General features: G+C 43.0%; 1 protein-coding gene across 1 annotated transcript in view; it reads left to right on the top strand.

The window, feature by feature from the left end:
• The window catches only part of CUNH1orf21 (chromosome unknown C1orf21 homolog), a 102,031-nt gene that overhangs the window by 58,622 nt on the left and 21,180 nt on the right, over positions 1–22,229 (top strand). The window contains exon 3 of the mRNA XM_054285822.1: positions 2,198–2,292. Within this exon, the coding sequence (XP_054141797.1) occupies positions 2,198–2,292 (95 nt within the window). The remainder of the gene's footprint in view (positions 1–2,197; positions 2,293–22,229) is intronic.

The raw sequence follows: 22,229 nt of genomic DNA, 5'->3' as shown, positions 1-22,229 counted from the left end.
AGGTTTTCTGCCACCAGTTCAGAGCTACTTGGTGCATATGGCAAATGATGCAGCATTTGAAGGATCTGTGCCCATATCTGTTGTGAATTTAAAATTTTTGATCTCTAGGGAGACTCTGTCCTGTGCAGGTGTATCAGAATTTCACATGTCAGTCTGATTATCCTGGCTATCAGTCAGGGACTCCTTGGTGCCCTGCTTGACTTGCTCCAAGGGATGATGTGTCCAAGGAAGCACCATCCCCACAGGATCAGCTGCTGCCTGGATATGTGTTTAATCACAATTAATCTCTTGGAATAAGCAGCAGACACATTTCAGGGTTATTTTTGTCATGGAACATCAGCCCCTCCGTACCTTCCTCGTTTTCCACAAGGCTGGGCTGAACTTCCTCTCTCCTCCAGTGCCCCTGGACTGGCTGTGGGTTGGGAAATGTCCTTTGTGCTGCTTTCTCTTGCTCATCTGTTTCCCCATTCAGATCCCTGCGTGCCTCTGTGGGAGTTTGATGCTTTTTCTGCGTGTGGGTTTTATTGCTAATCACAACACAGAGCACTGAGGCAGAGAGGAAAATGTAAGTTAGATAATTGCAGTCAATCAACTATTTCCAATTCTTAGGTTTTATTGTGTTCAGCCTTTTTGGGCTTATGAATTGTCATCTCCAGACTAGCTGAATTACACTGGGGAAAAAAGAATAAAAGTAAAAAAACCCTCAGAGTTGTTCACATTTACCAATCTAATAATATTGTCTTAAATTCTTCCATCTGATTTGAGGTTCTGTGTCTCGGATGCTTCTATTTGATAGATTCAGTTTCTTTGAACTCTGTAATAAAGAAAATGTATAGATGTGGACTAGACCAAATGCAAAACCAAGATTGTTTTTTGAAACAAGTTTATTTTTAAACTAAGCCTTACTTTTCAGAGCAAGGCTTATTTAACTTCTAGACTCGTGGTTAAGTTTCTTGAAAACAACTTTGTCCAAATAATATTGATTCTTTTTTTTAACAGTATAGTAACCCAGAAAAATCTATTTGTGCTTTGTTTTTCCCTTAGTATACGTGAGAGAAATTGCTTGAAAACCCAAAGAAAAAGAGGGAAGTTTGTGCAGTGTTTTCTAATTTGCCATGGTTTTGCCCTTTATTCCAAGTGAACTGTGTCTCATTTCACTTTGTATTAATATTTTCCACCTTTGTGGGATGGAGTTTCTCTTCTGCATTGTTTTTCCTGGATGGAGGAGGGTGGATGCACAACTCTGGGTGGTTTTTCCAATAGACTCACATGCGGCAAAGATAAGCAGAGCAAAAAGTAACTGAGCAAGGGCAGTGTTGGTCCTGCAAGAACTGGATTCACAGGCTGCAGGGAAGAATCATTCTTCCTGAAATCCCATCTTATCCTACCAAGGGAAAAAAATCCGTTGTTGGAGCTTTGGGTTTACTGTGGTATAGCACCTGTATGTTAGGTAACATTTCCATACTGGCACTAGAACTGGGAATTCTAGTACTTGAAAAGCTGATAAATATTAAGGATGAACCAAGAATCTTACTTTTTCACTTATTTTCAGGCTGAATTTCTGTCTGGGTAACATTTGTGTGCAGGAAAAATGGTGGTTGATGGGGGAAGTGGGAAGAGGAAGATGGTCAGCATGGGGCCTTTTCTCCAGAAATCACTCTATGACTGTGGATTGTGTCAGTAGGAAAAACAGAATTTAAAAAAGGACAAAATGGTTATGGTGTGGGTTGGCTTTTTTCCAGCTTTTAACATACATTTTCAGTATCCTCCATCAGCTTTGCTGTGCAGGGAACACCCATGAGCAGCCTTCTCTTGAGTAGCCACTGTCCATGGCTTGTTGGTCCAGTGAGAATGAATATCCAGGGAGAGTGCAGGAGCAAAGAACTTGTATGTATTGACCATATTAAACAGAAAACTAAAGATTTGGGAGAGACTACACACCAAACATCCCTGTTTCCTGGTGCCATGGCTATACTAGACCAGAGAGCTACTGAAATTCTTACTGAAGCTTTAGGCAGGAGAAACTTCCTTTGTATTAGTTACATGTAAGCCTTTGAAAAGATATACATGTAATTTTTAGTTGCTTTGCTTAACTAGGGTCTATTCTAGTCAGCTGTTTTTAGTTTGGTTTTTATCCCAGCTGCTGAACTACACTGGTTCAATTTTTTTTTTCTTTTTTTTTTTTCTTGGTGCTCAGATGAGTATAGGATCAAACCAGTGGAAGAGGTCAAATACATGAAAAATGGGGGAGAAGATGATCAGAAAATAGCAGCCAGGAACCAAGAAAACTTGGTAAGGATTGAACTTATCACTTCTCTAATGAACTAACGTGGCTCTGCTTTTGTAATGGAATATGCAGCACCCTCCAGCTCCGGCTTGTGCACGGCAAGAGGATTTTCTCCAGAATGTCACAGCTCCCTGCAAAGCTCGCATGGAAGGTGCAAAATGCAACTTTTTCCTGCTTGTCTTTCTGAATTAGACTCTACCTGATCTTGGAGTGAGTGCCTCCATGATTTTAAGTCACTCCCCTTCCTTGCAGATCCGAAAATACTCTTTATTTGGAAATATGTGTGTCTGTGTTACAAACAAACTGGAGTAAAACAGCACTTCTCTGCCATTAAGAAAATGACCTACTTATGTAGATACTTGCTGGTTTTCTGTATTTTAAAATTCCCAGGGAAGGCAATTTGGAACAGAAAAAAACAATATATTCATAACACAGCAGTCACAAAAATCATGTGTGTTTCTTTTGCCCCGATTTGAGCACTTTGCCAGCTTGTAGTTCCATTAAGGGAAGGCAATCACAGGCAGACTCTTAGGACTACTTGAAATAACTAAGATGCTGTTGAAGCAGCTTAAAAATCACAGTTGAGTCACTTCTGGCATTTCTGAGAAGTTTGCTTCTCTTCCAAAGCTGGAGGACTGTTGGTTTTGTTGTTGGCTGGCTGGGGCTTTGACCAGTCGAAGTTTTCAATGACATCCCACAGTTCTTGTAGCTGGGTGCAAGTTTTCCCATCTGGTTCCACTCATTCAGTGCAGCTTTTATTCACATAGAATGGTTGGGCTTTCCCCCCTCCATCTGCAGGTCCAGAGGGGAAACAGCAGCAGCAGATTCCAGTGGAACGATCACCATTATCACCGGCTGAGGATTTGCCTTTTGCTATTATTGGGCAGCTGTAGAAAATGCCACTGTTTGGGATTTTTTACTTTTGATGAAAATGTGAGCTCCAGCAATTTGGCTACTTTATATTTCCTCTCCTAGACACGCATACATTACACAACTACAGGCGCATTCCTGTAGCAAATGGAGTTTATTTTGCTGCCCTGTCCTGTGACTGAGCTGCAGACAATATTCTTTCTTCTTCAACCTCCAGATCAGCCATTTGCTACCTGCAATTTTGCATAGCTGGTGCTCCAATGGGTGGTGCAGCTTCAGCTTGGAGCAGGATTTAGAGGTTTTTAACAGATTGTTGGAGAGTCCTCTGCAGGGCTGGGAGTTGGAGTCAGTGATCCCTGTGAGTCCCTTCCAGCTCTGGATATACTCTGATTCTGTGTTAGATTTTACACTGGCCTACAGCTGTAGTTAAATGAGAATATTTGCAGAAGGTCCCATGTCAGTGCAATGACAGCAGGGAAGGGCTCAGGAAAGCTCAGGTCTGCTGTGGTGACACACTTGCTGAATGTCCACTCAAAACTAGCTCGAGCTATTTTGCACTTTGGTTGGTGCTAGCTGTCTTGTAGCACCCAAGTGTTCACCTGATTGAATGTAGGAACAGCACAGTGCTGCTTATTTTGTTATTGGTGGGTCAGGTTTGATGGGAGCAGTGAGTTTGTTGGAAAATGGAACAGTAAGGATTTGGAAGGCTGGTGTAGGTCTTCTGTCATGTTTATCAGGAGAAAAAAAAAAGAGCAATAACACAAGAAAGTCTTCAGCCAGACAGGATGGATATGCCTTAAAACAAAAACTGTCTTGCTCACCAAAAAGGCTTTATTTTCCTTTTCCTCTTCTTACTGTAAGGAGATTACCTTGTCTGTAATATATGCAGCTTTTTAATCCTGGGAATTGTCAAGTCCTCATCACTTCTGGTTTTTTTAAAGGGGTTTCACTATTGGAGTTCTCCTTAGTAAACATGTTTTAGCTCACTGCTTAGAGGATGGGTTAAGCTACCCATCACTGAGGCTTTAATTTCCTTGGTGTGTGAGAAGTTGGCAAGCACTTACATAATCCCATCTTCTCAGCAGCCATTTCCAGGCAACTGAAATTTTAGGAACAAGAAAAGGTGGTGGGAGAATTGGCTGGCCCTTTTTCCTCCTCTCTTCTTTCTTAACCCGAATTTCTTTATTGTCATGGGGCTGCAAATTCACATTCCCTTCAGGAACACAGCCCAGATGAGATGTGTAACCTCAGTGTCTGGGAACTGCTCTGGATGGGTTATCTTATCCCCTGATTCTGGTGCTTGAATTGTGTTATTCAGATGCCATGGAATTTTTTGATCCCATTATCATCTCTGTTACTTTTTTAAGGTATTTTGAAGTCTTGCTTAAAAAAAAAAACCTCAGCTCAAGTGAAAATAAACCTGCTTGCCTTGTATCTTAGGCTCTTTGATGTGCTGCCATCTCTGCCTTTGGTGCTGCAGCATTTCTGAGTCAGGGGGAAAGGAGGTCACATGAGCAGATGAAGAGAATGGGAGGGCATGGCAGTCGTCAGGGAGGCTGTCATTCCACACTGGGTGCTGTGGCCAGACTCCCAGCTTTGATTCTGCTTGAGGAAGAGCCAGAGAGGGGCTGATACCAGTGTGGGTATCTGTGGGAGAGCTGAGGCTCTGTCAGTGAGTCACCACCTTCTCAGCTTCAACCTGAGGCTTAAGCAGGCTCCACACTGGGGCAGGTCTGGCACAGTGGAGCAGAAATGCTCCCAAGACACAGTGCCAGCAGGAATGGCTGTGCTGGGGCTGTCTGCCAGGGGAAACACAAGATGCTCCATGGGAAGACATTTTCTGCCCCTTTGGATTAAAATGTAGGCTTTTGACAAGGGGGAGAAAAAACAAGAAAATATAAACTAAGCTTGTTTTCCTGCTGCTCCTTTGTATCCATAGGCCTGATTCACTTCTTTAGTCAGGTTGTTTCTCCAGTTCTCCACCTGCCACTGGGATCTCACTGCTCCTGGTTTCATTCCAGGTCCCTCTGACACCTTCCAGAGCATCTCCACCTTCAAAACAAAGCCAGAGTCATTGCACTGTAGCTGGCAGTCCCACATCCCAGCCTGCAGGGTGGGAATGGGGTATAGCAGGATCAGGCACTGCAGAACTGGGGCTGCACTGGATGCTGTCACTGCACCACGTGCTTTGGTGGCTGCTCAGCTAAACCAGGGATGTTTGGAGTCAGAACAGTGAAGAATTAGCAGATAGGTTGAAGACAGAAGTAATTTGTACTGCATATTGTGTGTGTTTTTAAATCACAAGCGTTGCTTTGTGCATATATATACATATATTTATTTTTTTTTACCCACATGTAAGAAAACATGAGAACTGTGCTAATTTTCATGTGAGATGATACATGGAAGGTAATGTGTGTGCTGTGCTATTTATTATTCCTGGAGGTCAATGAGCTGCTAAGATGGTTATTTGTCAGTTCAGAAGCAGAAGGCCTGCCTGGGATGGTTTGTTGGGATGCTGGGCTTTGTCTCCATGCCCAGCTTGGTGCCAGGGTGCCACATGTGGTGCTGAACTCCAGCTTGTGTTAAAACTCAACTTCAGCTCCCCAGGACTACACAGGGGCTCTACAAAACCTCTCCTGCATTTCTCCATCTTCTTGGGGGAAGATTTTATGCTAAGCCTTCTCCAAAACAATGGGAGTTTTGCCACTCAGCAAATCTGGATGGGGTTTTTTTGGCCCTAAAGCTGAGGGTGGATTTGTCACTGTGAAAGCTAAAATGCCCAAACTCAGGCAATATTAATATTTTACAAGCAGGTATGACCAAAATAAATAACATATTAATAAAGAGCTATTAGCTTTTTCTTTAGAGGGGACTGTTTAGCTCTTACACCATCATGTTAGATACACAGAGTACAATTACATAACAGCCTTTTTAATACTCATCATAGGGCAGTTTTAATTGTCCTCATTTCCATACTCTCACAGCACTCCTGGCTTTCCATTGTAAAATATTACTGCCAGAAGAGGTAAAATGAGAAGGTGTGTGGTGTTCCTGCAGCTTAGCATTGCTTTGGCAAACTTCAGGAGCTGGATCAATTTTCCTGTGAACTGGGCTGTCATAGTACAGATATTCCCTGAAAATAGCAAATCCCTAAAGCTGCATTTCTTTTCTGTTGGTTAGTTATCTTGATATTTATTGTAGCTCAGGTTTTGGATGTTTTTATAACTTTTATTCATCATTTTCTGGGCTGTACTGGCACAAAAGGCCACTTACTGGGATTTTTATGCTTTGTTATCCAAACCCCTAAAACAATTAGATATAATCCTGTGTTTCATCCTGGAGTTCAGTGGTGAAATTGCATGTTAGAGCTTGAGATGAATTCCTGCTGGAGCTGGGAGAAAATTGCCTCTCTGTTGCTCTTGCTACCTCTCACTCCACCTTTAATAACAATGTTTTGCTTTTTGTTTTACCCAATTTCCACAAATTTCCACTCCACTTACCTGCAAATGTGATTTTTGTCTCTCTTGAGCTTCTCAGCCCAGCTGCTGTTCTCCATTGATCACCCAGCTCCATATTACTTGGAATTGCAAACCCCCTGCCTCCCTGACTCTGTATTCAACACCAGTTGTCATTTTCTGTAGTGATTTGTATAAAGTAGGCAGTAATATCTGATAGATGAAGTGTGTGAAATTAAAAACCTGGCAGAAAATGCAGAATGAAACACCTTAATAACCATATCAAATGTAATATGTGAAAGGGAAGACCCCTATTTAAATATATATATTACACTCAAGATGTAAAATGCATTTTATAGATGCATTAATCATAAATTTTTTTGATGTGCAGTGCCAAGATTGGTGTATGTTGAATTCCACATCAGTTTAGGAAAATACATTTTTATTCTATTACCAACCTGCCCAATCTAGGTGCTAAAAAAACTAAATAGAAATAAGCCAGCTAAAAGAAATAGAATAGCCACCACTGAGTTTATTGGGGGTATTTGTGGTGTTTTCCTTTCTACAGATGTAAAATACAACAAGGGCAAATTTAAGCATGGAAATAGAATTAATTTGGTACTTTAAAATACTTAAAGCCAGTGCTGCTTATTATTGCTAGGTAAGCTTTGAATTGCAGTGTTGTAAATGCATAACTGCATTTTTATTTCAGCACTGGTGCAGCACATTGGTGAAGAGCTTTTTAAAAACTGAAGTTAGCAGATATTAATGCATATTCCAGTGTGAGGGTTTCTTTCTCTAATGTCCTTATTATTTATTTCAAACCACTGTGCCGTGGCAGTGTTTCAGAACACACCATTTCAGGATAGAACTTGCTCATGCTCTGCTTATAAGGGGAAAGAAACCAAAAATGCCTGAGAGCCTTCAAGGCCTTAGAAAGAAGAGGTTTTCCTGGGTTTTGTCCATCCTGAAGAGTTTGGGTGTGTTAAATCCTGTGCTGGCCCCTCATTTGCTTTCCTTGCTGCTGATGACATTCTCCAGGGGCCCTGTTCCACCAGCACAGGGTCAGCTCCAGTTCAAGTGTTGGGAAAACTTCATCCTGTTAGTTCATTATCCTCTCTAAAGGATGGATATCTAGAAATGTATCTTATATATATATATATATATATATATATATATATATATATATGAGAGGCTATTAATTGCTCTGCATCTTGCCCCCCTTATTTTCCTGTCTGCTTTCAGATCACAGAATCCCAGGTTGGTTTAGGTTGGAAGGAGCTTAAAGCTCATCCAGTGCCACCCCCTGCCATTGCCAGGGACACCTTCCACTGTCCCAGGTTGCTCCAGGCCCCATCCAAGCTGGCCTTGGGCACTTCCAGGGATCCAGAGGCCTCCCCACCCTCACAGAGAGAAGTCTCTGCTCAGTAAGCCACCTAACCCTGCCCTCTGTGAGTTTGAAGCCATTTCCCCTTGTCCTGTCGCTCCAGACCCTTGTCCAAATTCTCTCTTGGAGCCTCTTGAGGTATGGAATGCCAGTACTTATAGATGTAGCATAAATATGTGTGTGTATATATATACATCTATACATATAGGTATATGTATATAGGCTCAGCTTAATGAAAATCTTGGAGATGATGCTGGTTCTTGTGTTGGAGTCCAGGCAGGGTGAAACCCACAAAAGACCACAGCAAAATGCAGCTTGGGTCGTTGTGGGAGGTAAAAAAGCAATTGAAACACCCTTTTTCTTTGGGTCCTGGGGCATAGGAGTGCTGAACGGACAAAGTGAGCATCAGCAGATGTGCCTGGGGTTGGGATAATGTGCAGAAGTTCCTGTGGTGTTCATCCATGCAGCTTCTGTGCTGCTGGGAGTTGGAGAGAGCAGGAATGGAGGGCTCCAGAGCCAGCCTGCTCCCCAGCACGGTTTCCCACAGGGACAGGCATCCACTTTGCCCAGGTACTGTGTCAGCCAAAGCCCAGGGCCCGGGGCAGCTCTGTGGGAACAGGTCCCACAGGTTCCTCAGAGCCCAGCATGGAGCTGCTCCACATCTGGACTCTCCTCCCTCCACCCAAAGAAACAAACCACAAAACAAAAGCTGCCGTTGCAAAAGTGCAGCTCCAAAATCAGTGAGCAAAGGGAAGCCAGGCATGAAAATTCAAAAGTAAGGAGGTGCAGGAGGGAGGGGTGTGATACCAAGCTCCTTCTGCCCGAGGTGCAGGGTTCACCCTGGGATAGAGGAGGTGGGTGGGCACCCCTGCCCCGGCACCTGCAGGGGCAAAAGTGGGGATTCCTCCAGCCAGAGCTGCTCTGAGCAGTGCTGGGACACAGAGGGCAAAGCAGGGCTGGGCTCCACTGGGGAAAGGTGCATTCCAGACCCAGGGAGGAAAACACCTTCACAGTTCTGGAAGTGTCCAAGGCCAGGTTGGATGGGACTTGGGGCAACTGGTGATAGTGGAAAGTGTCCCTGCCCATGGCAGGGAGTGGGACTGGGATGAGCTTTAAGGTCCCTTCCAAGCCAAACCTTTGTAGGATACTAAGAGAAATTTGGCATTCTACTTTCATTAGCTGATATCTAAAAGACTCCCTGGGAATATACAGTATTTTCCTCCAGTCTTTGTTGACAGGGCCTGAGTTGGCACATTTTGCACACTATGCCATCTGAGGTTCCCTTTCTCAGAGAAATGAGAATTACAGAATCATCCTTTGGATTTCTTTTTTTCCCCAGAGCCTAAATGAATGCTGCCCTATCACTATCAGTGCTAAGTAATTACAGCATTTCAATTTTCATAACCCAGCCTCTCCAGTGTTTTTTGCAGCTGAAATAGAAATGCACAGAAAAGACATTGCTACTGGAGCCAGTTATTTTAAACGCTGTGCAATTAGCTCATTTCCATATTGCTCATTTCATTTCAAATTTGCATTGATATTCTTCAAAGAATGGTTTCTCATAATGAATTTATGACAGTTTTAGCTCATTCCACTTACGGGTCACTACATATTACAGAGACATCAAAGTAAACGATTGCACTGGGTATTAATATTCTTCTTCTGGATTCCATTAAAATGGTTCTGGTGAGGAAGTATTCATTTTTTCCTCCAGTATTTAATTTTGAAAATTTAGAAGATAAATGAATATCATTAATAAATATTTTTAGCAAGTCAGAAAATCATAAAAAAGTCATTGAGCTCCAGGTGCTTTGCTTCAGACCAGACCTTGTTTCCTTCTTCCCCCTTTGTTGAATAAATCTGCACAGGGCCCTGTGGAGAGGTAGAATGATAGGATTTTCAAGTTCTTGATGAATGTGATTTAAAATAGAAAGCTTAAAAATATGTCATTCTATTTCTTTCAAAGTGAGCTAAAATAACAGTGACCAGGAGCAACATGTAATTGTGGGCTTGATGGTGGAGAAAATCCATCAGTGATGGGCAGCTCTCAGGAACATGGTTCAGGACCAGCCCACATTGTTGGTGATAAGGATTCTTGCAAAACCTGCAGAGACATTCCCACTGTCAATTGTGGAAGCAGATAATTTTCCATACAGCTTCTGTTGTTTCCATTCCTGTATCATTTTAACAGGTGAGTTTATGCCTGGGATTTCCCCCCCCGATTTGGGAAAGCTTCTGCTTTTGAGTAGGATGGACACAGGGCTATTGGTGAAACAGTCAGCAGTCATGGCAAGGTGTCAAGTTCTTGATTTAAGAGTTTCTTCCACGATTATGAGTTCCAGGAACCTTCAGATTCATTTTTATTCTTCTTATTTTTTTTAAAGAACATGAGCATCTCCACATTTGCAGAACTGAAGCTTTAAGAAAGATGAGCTGTAGGATTTTGCAAGCTGTCAGCAAGAGGATAAAGAAGCTCTCTGTATCCTCTGTTTTGGTACTTGCTATTCAGCAATTGCCTAGTAGCAATTGCCTAGTAGGTGTTAATTATTAACTCTGCTGTTTGGGAACAGAGCATAAGGCGAGATACAGGCAGAATGGATCGTGCAGAAATACCTAAAATCATCAGAAGTCACTGACAGAGACTAAAGCTGTAACTGCAGGCAGCTGCTGTGGCCTGAGAGGCTGAGTGTGGAGCACTCCTGGCCAGTGGTGAGCTGGGATCTCCTGACCTCCTTGTGGTAGTGGCAAAGTAACTCAGCCTTTCATCTGTTCACCTTTAATTACAGATATCATGTGGTCTGCTCACACTTGCTTTTCAGGGACTCCTAGAGTCAAAGTGGTTGTGGTGGAAATGTAGGGTCTGGGATTTCCATGTCTGGTGAGGTGCTAATTCCAGACTGTAGTAGAGCATGGAGATAACAACAAATTCATCCCTAGGTGCTTCATTAGGTGTTTACCCCTCCAGCCTTTGTGATCTCTCAGTTTCGGTAGTCACTGCTTTGGTTAACTTTCCATCTATTATGCAATTTTATGCTCACATCATCCTTGAGCAGGAACATTCCCACCACTGCAAGCTGGAGTTTTGTGTTTGCTTGTTCCATGTTTTGGTTGTGCTTCACCACTAGATGTGAGCAAAGGTGGGAAGTGTTTCACATTTGTAGTGGAGAAAATGATGTTTTGCTCAAAATTACTTGAAACTGTGGTGAACATTTTTGAGTGGACTTCTTTTCTTCTTAATTCTACCAGGGAAATGCAGGGGCTGGGCTAATGCTGAGGCTGTTTGGGATGTGAGGGCACACATCAGCAGGAAAGATCTTGATTTAATGGTGTCTTCTCTAGAGAAAGGGAAAGAGAGCTGCTGGGGAAGCTCATTAGCTGCATTAACAGGTCCTAAAGCTCTTTAGCCTTAATTGCTGTGTGCTCAGGGTGACAGGGTTGGCAGGTCCAGGTTTCCCCAGGAGCTGGTGTGAACTTGGGATATGTTGTGGGAGCTCTGGGAAGGGCGCAGCAGCCTCACCACAGCCTGGCAGGGCTGCAGCCATGGCATGACCCAGGATGGGGGATTTATCCCTGGTGGTGGATTAAAGCAGGATGGGTGTGCAGCCCCCCAGGAAAAAGGATCTGAGCTGCCTCCAGTTGAGCTAGAAGTGCTTCAGCCACCTCCAGGAATAAGAGTGAGTGTGTCCATCCTTCTGCACTGTGTATTCCTGCACCAGGGCTGGAAGGAGCTCAGCCTCGTCTGTTTTTCACTATAATTGAGCTTTTGGACTTTGGTTGTTTCCCTTTGATTTTGTGGATAGCCAAGACCAGCTGCTCTGCAGGCAGCTGGGAGACTCAAATGTATTTTGGAAGGGATTTCTGAATTTCAGCTGATGGAAAAAAGAGTAAGAAATTGGACGGGGAGGAGGGGAAACAATGTAAGAATATAACATTCAAGAGTTCAGGATTTTTTTTAAGTAAGAAAAAGTCAGGGATGGAAAGAAAATCTCTATGGAAATAAGTTGATGCCAGTAAAGGCAAGTACTTCAGTATTCTGAAAAAGCTGAGCAGATAATTCAGACTCTTGTGTGTACAGAGTTTGGATTTACATGTAGGTATGTTAAAAAATCTCCTGAATAATTCATGAATAATTTCTGATAGAAAGCAGTGGTTAATACAGATATCAAAGTAATACTGGCCTAAGTTAATATGGAGGAGCTTCATGTTTGTTCTCACTGAGAAGAAAATCCTTTTTTTTTTTTTTTTTTGCTTTAAATTGTTTGTTCCTTGCTCCTGGAAGAAGCAGTGTTGGAGCTCAAACAGAGCTCTGAGTGCTCTGCTTTCATCTCCCACATTTGGTCTGTGTGGACCATGTGCTACTCTATCTAATATGTAATCTTTCCATGGGATACCATCAAAGACAGGCAGCTTTAAAAAAAAAAAAATTAAGCCAACAGATAATCTCTGCATGGGTACACAAAGCCAGTGCTTCTTAACAAGGTAATCATAGTATAATTGTGTGTGTGTGTTTGTATGTATTTAAATGTAGTTTGTATTGCAGCAGCACCTGAAGGCAAGCGTTGGGAACCAGAAGCAGCTGCTGTGCCTGCAAACACAGCAAGAATGGGCCTGCGTATTACCATATTACCAGTTCTTCCCCAGAATTTCATCCAAACTAGTACTTTTATTCCAAAACCCTTGTACTTCCAGGGCAGTGAGCTTGGGGGAGTTTCCAAAGCCAAGGATGTTAAAAACAAAGGCACAGCCTGGTGAGGGGAAAGTTCTGTGCCACAGGGGTGTTGTGCTGTCCTCTTCCCCCAGTATGGGCCTACAAGAGAGAGGCACTGGCACTAGGGTCTGGAGTGACACAGCTGAGGGGGAATAGCCTTAAACTGCCAGAGGGCAGAGTTGGATTGGATAGTTGGAAGAAATTCTTCCTGGCACAGGGTGCCCAGAGTAGCTGTGGCTGCCCCTGGATCCCTGGAAGTGTCCAAGGCTACGTTGGATGGGAATTGGAGCACTCTGGGAGAGTGGAAGGTGTCCCTACCCATGGAGGGGTGTGGAATGAGGTGGATTTTAAGGTGTCTTCCAACCCAAACTCTGTGATTCTGTGGATATTTGGATGTTGGGCTCCATGGCGTGGAGGGGCAGTTTGGGAGGGAGTGCCATCAGGCTGCCCTTTTCCCTTGGTTTTCTTCTCTCCTTTAGCCTTTCAAAGGAGCAAAGCTGCTTTGGGAGAGAGGAGGGGCAGATTTGGCTTTCAGGTGTGATGGAACACAGAGTGTGTTTTGGTTGGAGCAATGCTGGTAGTGTGGCACTTCTGCTGAAATGCTGTGGGTTTGCCACATTGCCCTTTCCTTTTCATGGAATCATGGAATCACAGACTGGTTTGGGTGGGAAAGGTTGTATAGTCCTGCCCCCTGCCATGGGCAGGGACACCTCCTGCTATCCCAGTTTGCTCCAAGCCCTGTCTAAGCTGGCCTTGGGCACTTCCAGGGATCCAGGGGTGTCAGCAACTTCTCTGGCATCAGCAAGTTCTTTGTAGAGTTGGAGAGCTCATTTCCTTAGACAAGCAGTCACCTGAGCTAGGCACAGGAAATCTCAGCCATCTCAGCTGACTGCTGGGGCTCTGCAATAACCAGCTTCAAGTTGCTTCACAGCGTCTAAGAGTGAGTCAAGGTCAAAACGTGCCTTACTTTTTTTTGTACGGGCTTGGCTGCATTCACAAGTTTAGCAGCTTGTATATTTGTGGGATTTGTTGCTGCTGGAGATCTCCTGGCTCTCTAGGCCACTGCATCCTGCCCAGCTTTTCCAAAGAATAACATCCGTATGGGAACGCTGCCTCTGAAGTGTTTACACTCATTTCCTTCCCGGGGAAAACATTCAGCCCCAAAACAGGCCTTGGGTGACGGCAAGGAGATGGTGGCACATCTTTCCAGAGTACAGCTCGTTCTTAGCTGCTTGTGTATGGAGTTCTCTGCATCCTCTTTTCCTCTTCTTCATTAGGAAAGCAAGCAGAAATCTCTCCCCGAGCTAAGGCATCGCTCAGCCTTGCAGCAAACCCAGCCAGGGCTGGCCACCGGCCAAGCCTTTGCTCACTGCAACCTGCACACCATGGAACTCCTCTAAGAATAGCCCTGGTGATCTTAAAAAAAAAAATCGCAACATCAAAAAAAGGCTATTTTAGCAATGTATTATCTTCATCCCTTCCGTGAAGCAGTGGAGTTTGGAGGGGATTTTTTCCCCCCCACGCCCGTGTCTGTTGTTCCTCCCGCAATGAGCTGTTGCTAATGCCGAGAAATATTTTCGGACTTAATGCAGTGAGTCAGGGCTTAGCTGTAAATTGGTCATGGGATGGGAGGGATTCAGATTGTCTGTTAGCCAGGGTCTGCTTTCAGCCATTTCAGTAACATGAGCAGTGTCTCAACTGACGGTAATTATACTCATAACTCTCTCTGAGATGATTTAAGGCAAGGATTAATTATAAAAGTTTCTCGGTGTTAGAACATGTTTCTTTAGTTAAAGTTTGGCATGCTTTCGTTTTATGATGGGCCTAAAAGAATGTTCCTGTACTTAAAATCTCTAAATACACCATTCTGTCATGCTATGTAAATACCCATATTTGTGAGTTTATCTAAACAAATCTCTTAAATGGGAAAAATACATAGAAGGGCCAAGAGCCAATTCAAGGGCTCGTGGAGTAGACTTGCATATTCCTTGTGGGCCTGCTTGGGTTTTGGTAACTTTTTCTGGCTGTGCTTTATTTCTTACTAAAATAAACAAAATATAGTAGTTTTTTCTATCTTCGTTAAAAGATAAGTGACCTAAGTGCCCTGATGTGCTTGTCCTTTGTCTCCATAGACAAAGGACTTTGCCAGGGCCAGCTCAGTGGGTTCTTGATGGAGCTGGGGATCCAGTAGTCCCATGTTAAACTGCCTCCTTTGGTTGTATTGCCTTAAAAAAATATGTAAAATTGTCAGGTGTGAAAAGAGCCAGTTCACATCAACCTCGTCAGTCTGCCTTTTAGAAAACCTAAATAAAAGTGGTTGGATGGGATTATGGAAGGCTTGACTTTACTTGATGGCGTAGATTCACTAAAGGCTAGATGGTATGACACATCTTTTCTATGTTCCTTGTTTTCCTGGGGGTAAATTCCAGCTGATTCTCACAGCATAATAACAGAGTATTCCCAGTTAATATTTGAAAAACTTGTCCAAGTTTTCATTTTGTTCACTTTTTTACTTCATAAACCTGTTTTCATATGATTAAGTCACATAGCTAAATAGTGATGTCATTTTTTTTTCTTTTTGCTATTCTACTTCTGTGAGTACTTTTAAAAGATAAGATATCCATATCTGGCTCCTTGGCTGCTGTGTTTGAAGTCTGTTTTTCTAGAAAAACATTGTGTTATTAGCCTGTCCTTAAGCTCCGGGAACAGAAAGTTGTTGAGGGGTTTTTGCTTGTAATAAATTTAGACTTAGATTCATATCATATGTTAATGTTTTTAATAACCTGACACTCCAGATTTCCCTTGCTTTATGGCCTGCACTTATGACTCCTGCATTATGGATGCTGATGATTACTATGAGCATATAAGTTATTGAATTGATTTTATGAATGGTAGCATAGAGCATGAAGCCGAGTTCACTTAAGGAAATAAAACAAGGCAAACAGACTAAAATATTAACAGTGTGTTTTGTGTTGTGGTGGGTGGCTTGTAATTCATTGAAACCCTTTTGTGAAGTGGTGCTTCAGCATCACTCACCCTCCAGACCCCAGTGTCCTCAGACTCGGCCCAGTTACCTCTGAGACCAAATGTATTTGATCCACTTTGAGTTTACAAGTGGTGACAGATTAATTTGGAAAGACAGATTGCAAACATGCATCATGGGCCCGGCCGGAGTCATAAAAATGTAATGTATGGCTGGTGCAGAATGATAAAAATTCATGTCAGGGGAACAGCTTAATTAACTATTCTTGATTAAAGTAATACAGTGTGTGAATTTAATAGCTTGCCTTCAAAAGCAGAATGTGAAATCACTTATTACTTTGGTGTATCTTGCTGGCAAATAGGGAGCTGCCAGCGGTTCTTCGTGATTAATTGAGTTTAGAGGAACTTAACTCTGGGGTGGGAGATACCAAATAATTATTCTGCTCTTGCTTCAAGCTCATTGCCTTACATGAATAAAGAAGTTGTCAGGAACAAAGTTGTGGGAGTGGACTAGGAAAAGAATCGAGAATGCATGAAATGGGATTGATAGCTAGGAATAGGATTGATAGAGGAGGGAAGGCATGTTGGGATTGTGAAGAATACAGAGCAAGGGCTGGAGTTCTGCCACCACAGTAATAGTTAAACACTTTGCCATCCAGATCCCCGTGTTGCTGACCCATTTGTTGGTCCTTGGGGTGGTGGTAGCTATGGAGAGCAGGAGAACATTGTGAGTCACTGCTGTCACCTTGGAGGCTGAGGAGCTCTGGTTCGTGGGGTGTTTTCTCCACTTCGTGTGGAGCCATTGTCATTCTTGCTCTTTGACACCTTCCTGGTGGCTGTAGCCAAGTCACTCATTCTGCAGCCATCCCAGCTTTTAGAGGCATCAGGAGGAGGCCTGGCTTGGTTTCAAGAGCAGGATACTGATGGCTGGTGTCCAGCAAGCTTCTAGATCCTGACCAGCACAGCTACTGCAAAAGCTAGTGCTTCCATGTTGGTTGTTTTATTATTGATGTATCAATGTGTTACTGTATCCCATTGGTTATTTCTGCCAGTGTACTACCTTGGACTTGGCCCTTGTTGGAATGATCGCCTGACTTTTTCAGGACATCTCTCCAAGTTGCCAAGATAACTTAGAGTCCTGCAAAACCGAGCCTTTCCTGGCTTGGTGCTCTCTGGGGTTTTGGAAAGCAGTTTCAGTCTCCAGTTCATTATTATCCCAGTCCCTAGTGAAAATCCAGCTGCAGGACAGATACCAGCAAAATCCACCTTGATGTATTCGTCCATTTAAACAATGTTCCATTGTAAAGTACCTTCTTCTCAGCCAGCTTTGCGCTTTGGTATTAGTCACAGCTTAGATTCAGCCACTCGGATCAATTAGCACAGACATGTAAGTAGTGAACTTTTGACATCATCATATTATGTCAGAATGAGCTTGGAGAAGGGTTTTCTTATCCTCTTTAAAATAGTGCACATATCCTGCTTTACATTTCTTCCAGAGTCAGTACCTTTAATATATTTACACATGAACTCATCTGAAGAACTTTCCTGATTCCAGTCATTGATAGTTTTCAGGGCATTTTTTCACTTTAAGTAGGTAAATATTCTAGTTGGACAGCTGAGCATTGCTGATGCTTTACAGTAGAGTGGGTGAAAACAGGGTCTTAGAGCAGCTTTCCTGGTTGGAGGCTGGGCATCTGCACACCTGTGACTGAGCCAAGATGCAGAATTTGGGTTTGGTCCTAATTTTTTCCTGATCCAAGGTGAAGAAATAGGGTTCCTAATGTTGTCCTCATTTGTTAGAGTTGTACATGGGATTTACCTTGACTAGTGTTACTGAATGTCTGGGTTCTGAGTTACACAGCAAAGAGGTCTCCTTGGGAGACGCTCATTCCTGTTGGTGTCTTTCTCCTGGGAGCAGGGCTCACTGCAGCAGGTGGGCTGGCTGAAATGAGAAGGACTGCCTGTGGCTGAAGATATTGTACCTGACAGTAAGGGAATATAAAGCCCAAACTTCTTAAGGGCACGTCTGTGTCAACACATTCTCCTTGGAGACACACGTGTTGCAGAAGCTGCTGCTGCAATTACACCTCATTACAGGACACCATGTTTTTTGTATTTTATGAGTGCTTTGAAAAAATTAGCAAAGTCCATTAATGACATGGCCAGTGAACTCAAATTGCCTGACGATGCTGTTCTGTGCACACAGTGGAAAAATCGATCACTTTAATCCAAGGTAAAGCTGTCTGGCTCTCCAGAGGAGGAGGCTGCCTCGGTTGCTGAGGGCTGGAAATCATTGCCTCACGCTAATTGAGCAACATCCAGCAATTGTGAAGCTGAATCTTCCAGACTGCTTTGACTCACAGGGGCTGAGTATCTAAATGAAGTGTATTTGTCATGCTGCAGTCCTACAGGATTAAGAGTACTTGGATTCGTTTGATCTGATGCATTCCAACAATATTAAGTAAGTCCATTTTTTATTGTCCTTTGCGCCTTGTATTTTTCTGGCTGTAAAAGTCCAGCATCTTACTTTTTGGAAACTGAGCTGTGATACGACAAATATTTCTGGGTAGTATTTGTAGTCCTGGCAGGGCTTGAAGAATTCTTGGCTGGCTTTTACACTAGGCTGATAGCTGAGACCAGATATAACAAGAAGCAGAGTACTGCATGTAGAATTAAATCATATTACTAATTATTTTATTAGTTTTCTTGTCTTGAAATTATTCACTGTTCTCTGGTTTTTGTGATAAATAGTAACTCTACAGTATTTAAAGCTGTACTTTGATGTTAAAGAATTTTAAACAACACTTTGAGAGATCCTTTTGTCTTTCAGCAAGATAATTATGCTGCAGAATTTGCTTTCCAAATTCATTTGGGAAGTCCAGCTTATTGAATGTTTGGAATGAAGGACTTAGTCCTGATACATCTATGGCTTCTCCTCTGCAGTCTTCTTTGTTTAGTGTCAGACCTCAGTCAAATGGCCATGAATTGTGGCTGCTCCACCCCTGGCAGTGTCCAAGGCCAGGTTGGAGAGGGCTTGGAGCAACCTGGGACAGTGGAAGGTGTCCCTGCCCATGGCAGGGGATGGAACAGAATGAGCTTTAAGGTCCCTTCCAACCCAAACCATGATTCCAAACTGACTGTGAAGTTGTATACTCTTAATGAAAGAGGGTCCTGCTGAGAGGAAAATAAATACCTTTAGATATTGAAAAATATTCTCAGAACACATACTGTGTTATTAATGCTGGCCAGAGTTTCTGGTCAGTTCAGGAGAGCATGTGCTGAGTGTCCGTGGGGGTGGCTGTAGGGCCCAATGTGCCTGGTATTAAAATTAATTGAAAGCAGTTTTAAGCCCCAGGAATTTGGGGCTTAAACTAAACTCTGAATTTGAGGATTATGGAAAGACTGGCTAATCATCTAAGCACTTGTCTTCCCAGATAAGCCTTGACAACATCCTGAGCATTCCCTGCACCCCAGCTGCTGAGTGAGCTGTGTGATGTGCCCTTTCAGAAGTGAGGGGATGGGAAAGAGAGCTGAGAACTATCCCAGTCTGGCACTGCATGATCACACATTGCTCACTTGGTGCTGCCAAAGCTGCAGGAAGGTGCATGGGAAGGCTGGAGAAGAGAGTCCATGGGTGCAGGAGCTCAGGTTTGAGGCAGGAACTTGGGTGAGCAGCACATAGCAAGGCCTTGCAGTGGCTGAGGCAAAGCAGCAAGCCCTGTGTGCATGGTAACAGAAAGGATTTAATGACCCTAGAACTTAATTAGGACAGTGCAGTGTTACCACCTGCTTTTTTATAGCTGTAAGTTTAGACCATGTGTGACTCTTCACTTAGAAAAAAAAGAGTACAGGAGCCTTGGCTAAAAGGAACGAATTTCCTTCTGCTCATTAGACTCAGATGATCACTGTTGTTTAAGTGAAGTTTAAACATCATAAAATGTGCCCTCATCTTGTGATCCCCATCTGCTGCTCGCCCTTCCTTTCCCTGCTGAAGGTTATTTCAGCAATTTTGCCCGTGGCACAGGATGCTGTTCCTGGGGTGGGTTGTTCTCTCATCTTCCCCCTCAGCCTTCCCTCCCTGCAGGCCTTACCCAGCTGTTCTAAACAGTCCTTCCGGCATGGAGTCATTCCTCTTATCATCCTGTTTAATACCTGCAAGATAACTCTTCAGCACATGCTGGAGGACTCGTGCAGGCCGTGCTTCAGGAGAGCAGCAAATGGGCCTGTGCGCCATTGACCTTCAGGGGATTTAGGCGCCTCCATGTTTAGGGACATTTAAGGACCTTTGGGCCTTTGAGTGCTTTGCAGATCCAGGAGCAAAGTGTTGAAGTTCACATCAGGAAAACTGTTAGCAGTGAGTTTAGGCACGTTTTGTTAAGGACATACTCCACTGCATCCCAAAGCCTTGGTGATGTGGAAGGCTGTGCTCTTGTTGAGCAGTCAGGGAATTAGAGCAGTTCTGCCTTTCACTGCTGGGGGAAACACATGATCCTCACACATTTCGTGCCTCTGTTTGTTTCAAAACTGCGTTTGCAATCCTTCAGATTGGGAAGTTTAGGATTTGTCAGATTGTTAGGTTTGGCTGCTATGAGCCAAGCATGATGTTTCCAGTTATCTTTGTAGAGTTATGTGATCTGTTTTTTGTTGGTGTTTCTCATGGAGTTGAAGAGCCTTCTGGAAGGTTAGGTGAGCTCCTTGCTGGATTTTGATGTTCTGGGTTTGGTAGGTCCCTAGTCTGGTTTTGAGTGTTTATGAAGTGTGAGGCATGGAAGGGCCAAGAGAGGGATTCATATCATGGGGTCTCTGCTGTGGGTTGTTCAAAAGGTGAAAGTTTTGTCAGAATGAATGATCTAACCAGGTGCTTGAACATACATACAGAGTCTCCAGAGAGCCTCGATCACCATCTCTGCTGCTCTTCAGTTTGCAGTTAGATGAACAAGTGAGAACTATTAATCGCAGCCAACTGATTTTGATTTCAAAATAGATTTTGTTAATCTTTATAGTGGCAATCAGGAAAGATTCTTGTTCTGATGCATCTGCTGTGCTTTTGTATGAATCACAGTGTTATAAAAAGAAGACGAATTATGGGGCTTGGGTGACTTAAATAAAATCTATTTTTGCTATTAGGATCATAGCATTGACATGGTATATGGTTTGAATTAAAGTTCTCATTATCACATTAAGACTCAACAAGGAGTTAATTAAGTGTAGGGAAGTAATTGAATGCTAATAGTACAACATTGCAGTGAAAAATGAGGCCATATCTCCATACTAAACTCTAGTTTTCTCCTCATTGTAAGTAGTATGCCTATGACCATGCATTGGAATTAATTTCTGACTCAGGCAGAGAGCTTTCTTGTTTGGGACATGCTGGTCCATCCCTTTTCAACATTCCTGTGATGGCACAACCCTGTTAAATTTTAGAGGTGCTTATCTTTTCACTCACCTTACTTGAAAAGAAAATAGACCTTATGTTAAAACTTGGTGTCTGCAAATGGCTGGAAATCAACTATAGACTTGGAAGCCAGTTTTGCTTAGATAGCAAAATTGGAATTATTTAAGAACACCTGTTTTGCATGTTACATGTGATTCTGGTTAATTTTAAGGAGACCTGATCATGTGTGAGTCATAGAATATGTGGATTTTTTACCTCCTCATATTTCTGTTAGCACCAAATTGTTTTGTTTAATATTTCAAGCATTGAGGCAGGAAGACAGACCATCCCCACCAACTTTTTTGGTGTGAGAGAACATCTTGAGCCCTGTACCACAAATGTTTTGTAGCCATTAGAGAAGGTGAGCTTATTTCTCTTTCAACATTCTTTTACCTTAGGCTTTTTTCAGTATGAATGCATAGTTTCCAGGTGCACCCTGTATCTTTTGTAGGTCAACCTTGCTTGTTTGAGGTAATGAATTAAAAACAGGAATAAAAAAAATACATATAGCAATGCATGTGATCCATCCTGACTTCAGAGGGGCTTTAAATAATGTGGCTGAAATTGGAAATGTGCTCTGTAGAAAAGATGTGGCCAAATGGGGAAGAGCCAGAGGGGGATGACAAGAATAGGACACTTAGTAAACATAAGCTGTAATGGAAGATGGAAGGAATTGATTTGTTTAGCCTAAAAATACAGAAGGAAACGAGTCATCCAGTATAGGAAAGGTTGCTTTAAAAGGCACCACAATTGTATTTTCTCCATGAGAGAGGCAGGAAGGCACCAGGCAAGGATTAAAGCTGGGTAGTAGGTTAAACGTTTGAACTTTCAGGGAAGTGGTGAAATGAAAGACAGCCTCTTGGGAAAACCTGTGGGATGGGAGTTTGGAGAACAGGTTAGACAGAAATCTGTTGAAGTGGTTTGGGTCCATGCCCTGGGGTGGTGCAGTTGGGTGGTATTTTGAAATATCTTACTTTTGTGATGGTTGATACCAGGTGAAGATCTGAGGAGACTGATCTTGTAGGGTTTCACTGTGCTATTTCATGTTCTGATCAAGAGAGACATTGAAATTCTGTGGGTGAAGGATGGATCCATCCCTGCTTGCC

Source organism: Melozone crissalis, unplaced genomic scaffold (genome assembly GCF_028551555.1).
Source record: "Melozone crissalis strain CALT ecotype California unplaced genomic scaffold, PUWL_Pcris_2 ptg000045l_1, whole genome shotgun sequence".
NCBI classification, from domain to species: Eukaryota; Metazoa; Chordata; class Aves; order Passeriformes; family Passerellidae; genus Melozone; species Melozone crissalis.
This window is presented reverse-complemented; position numbering and strand designations above follow the sequence as displayed.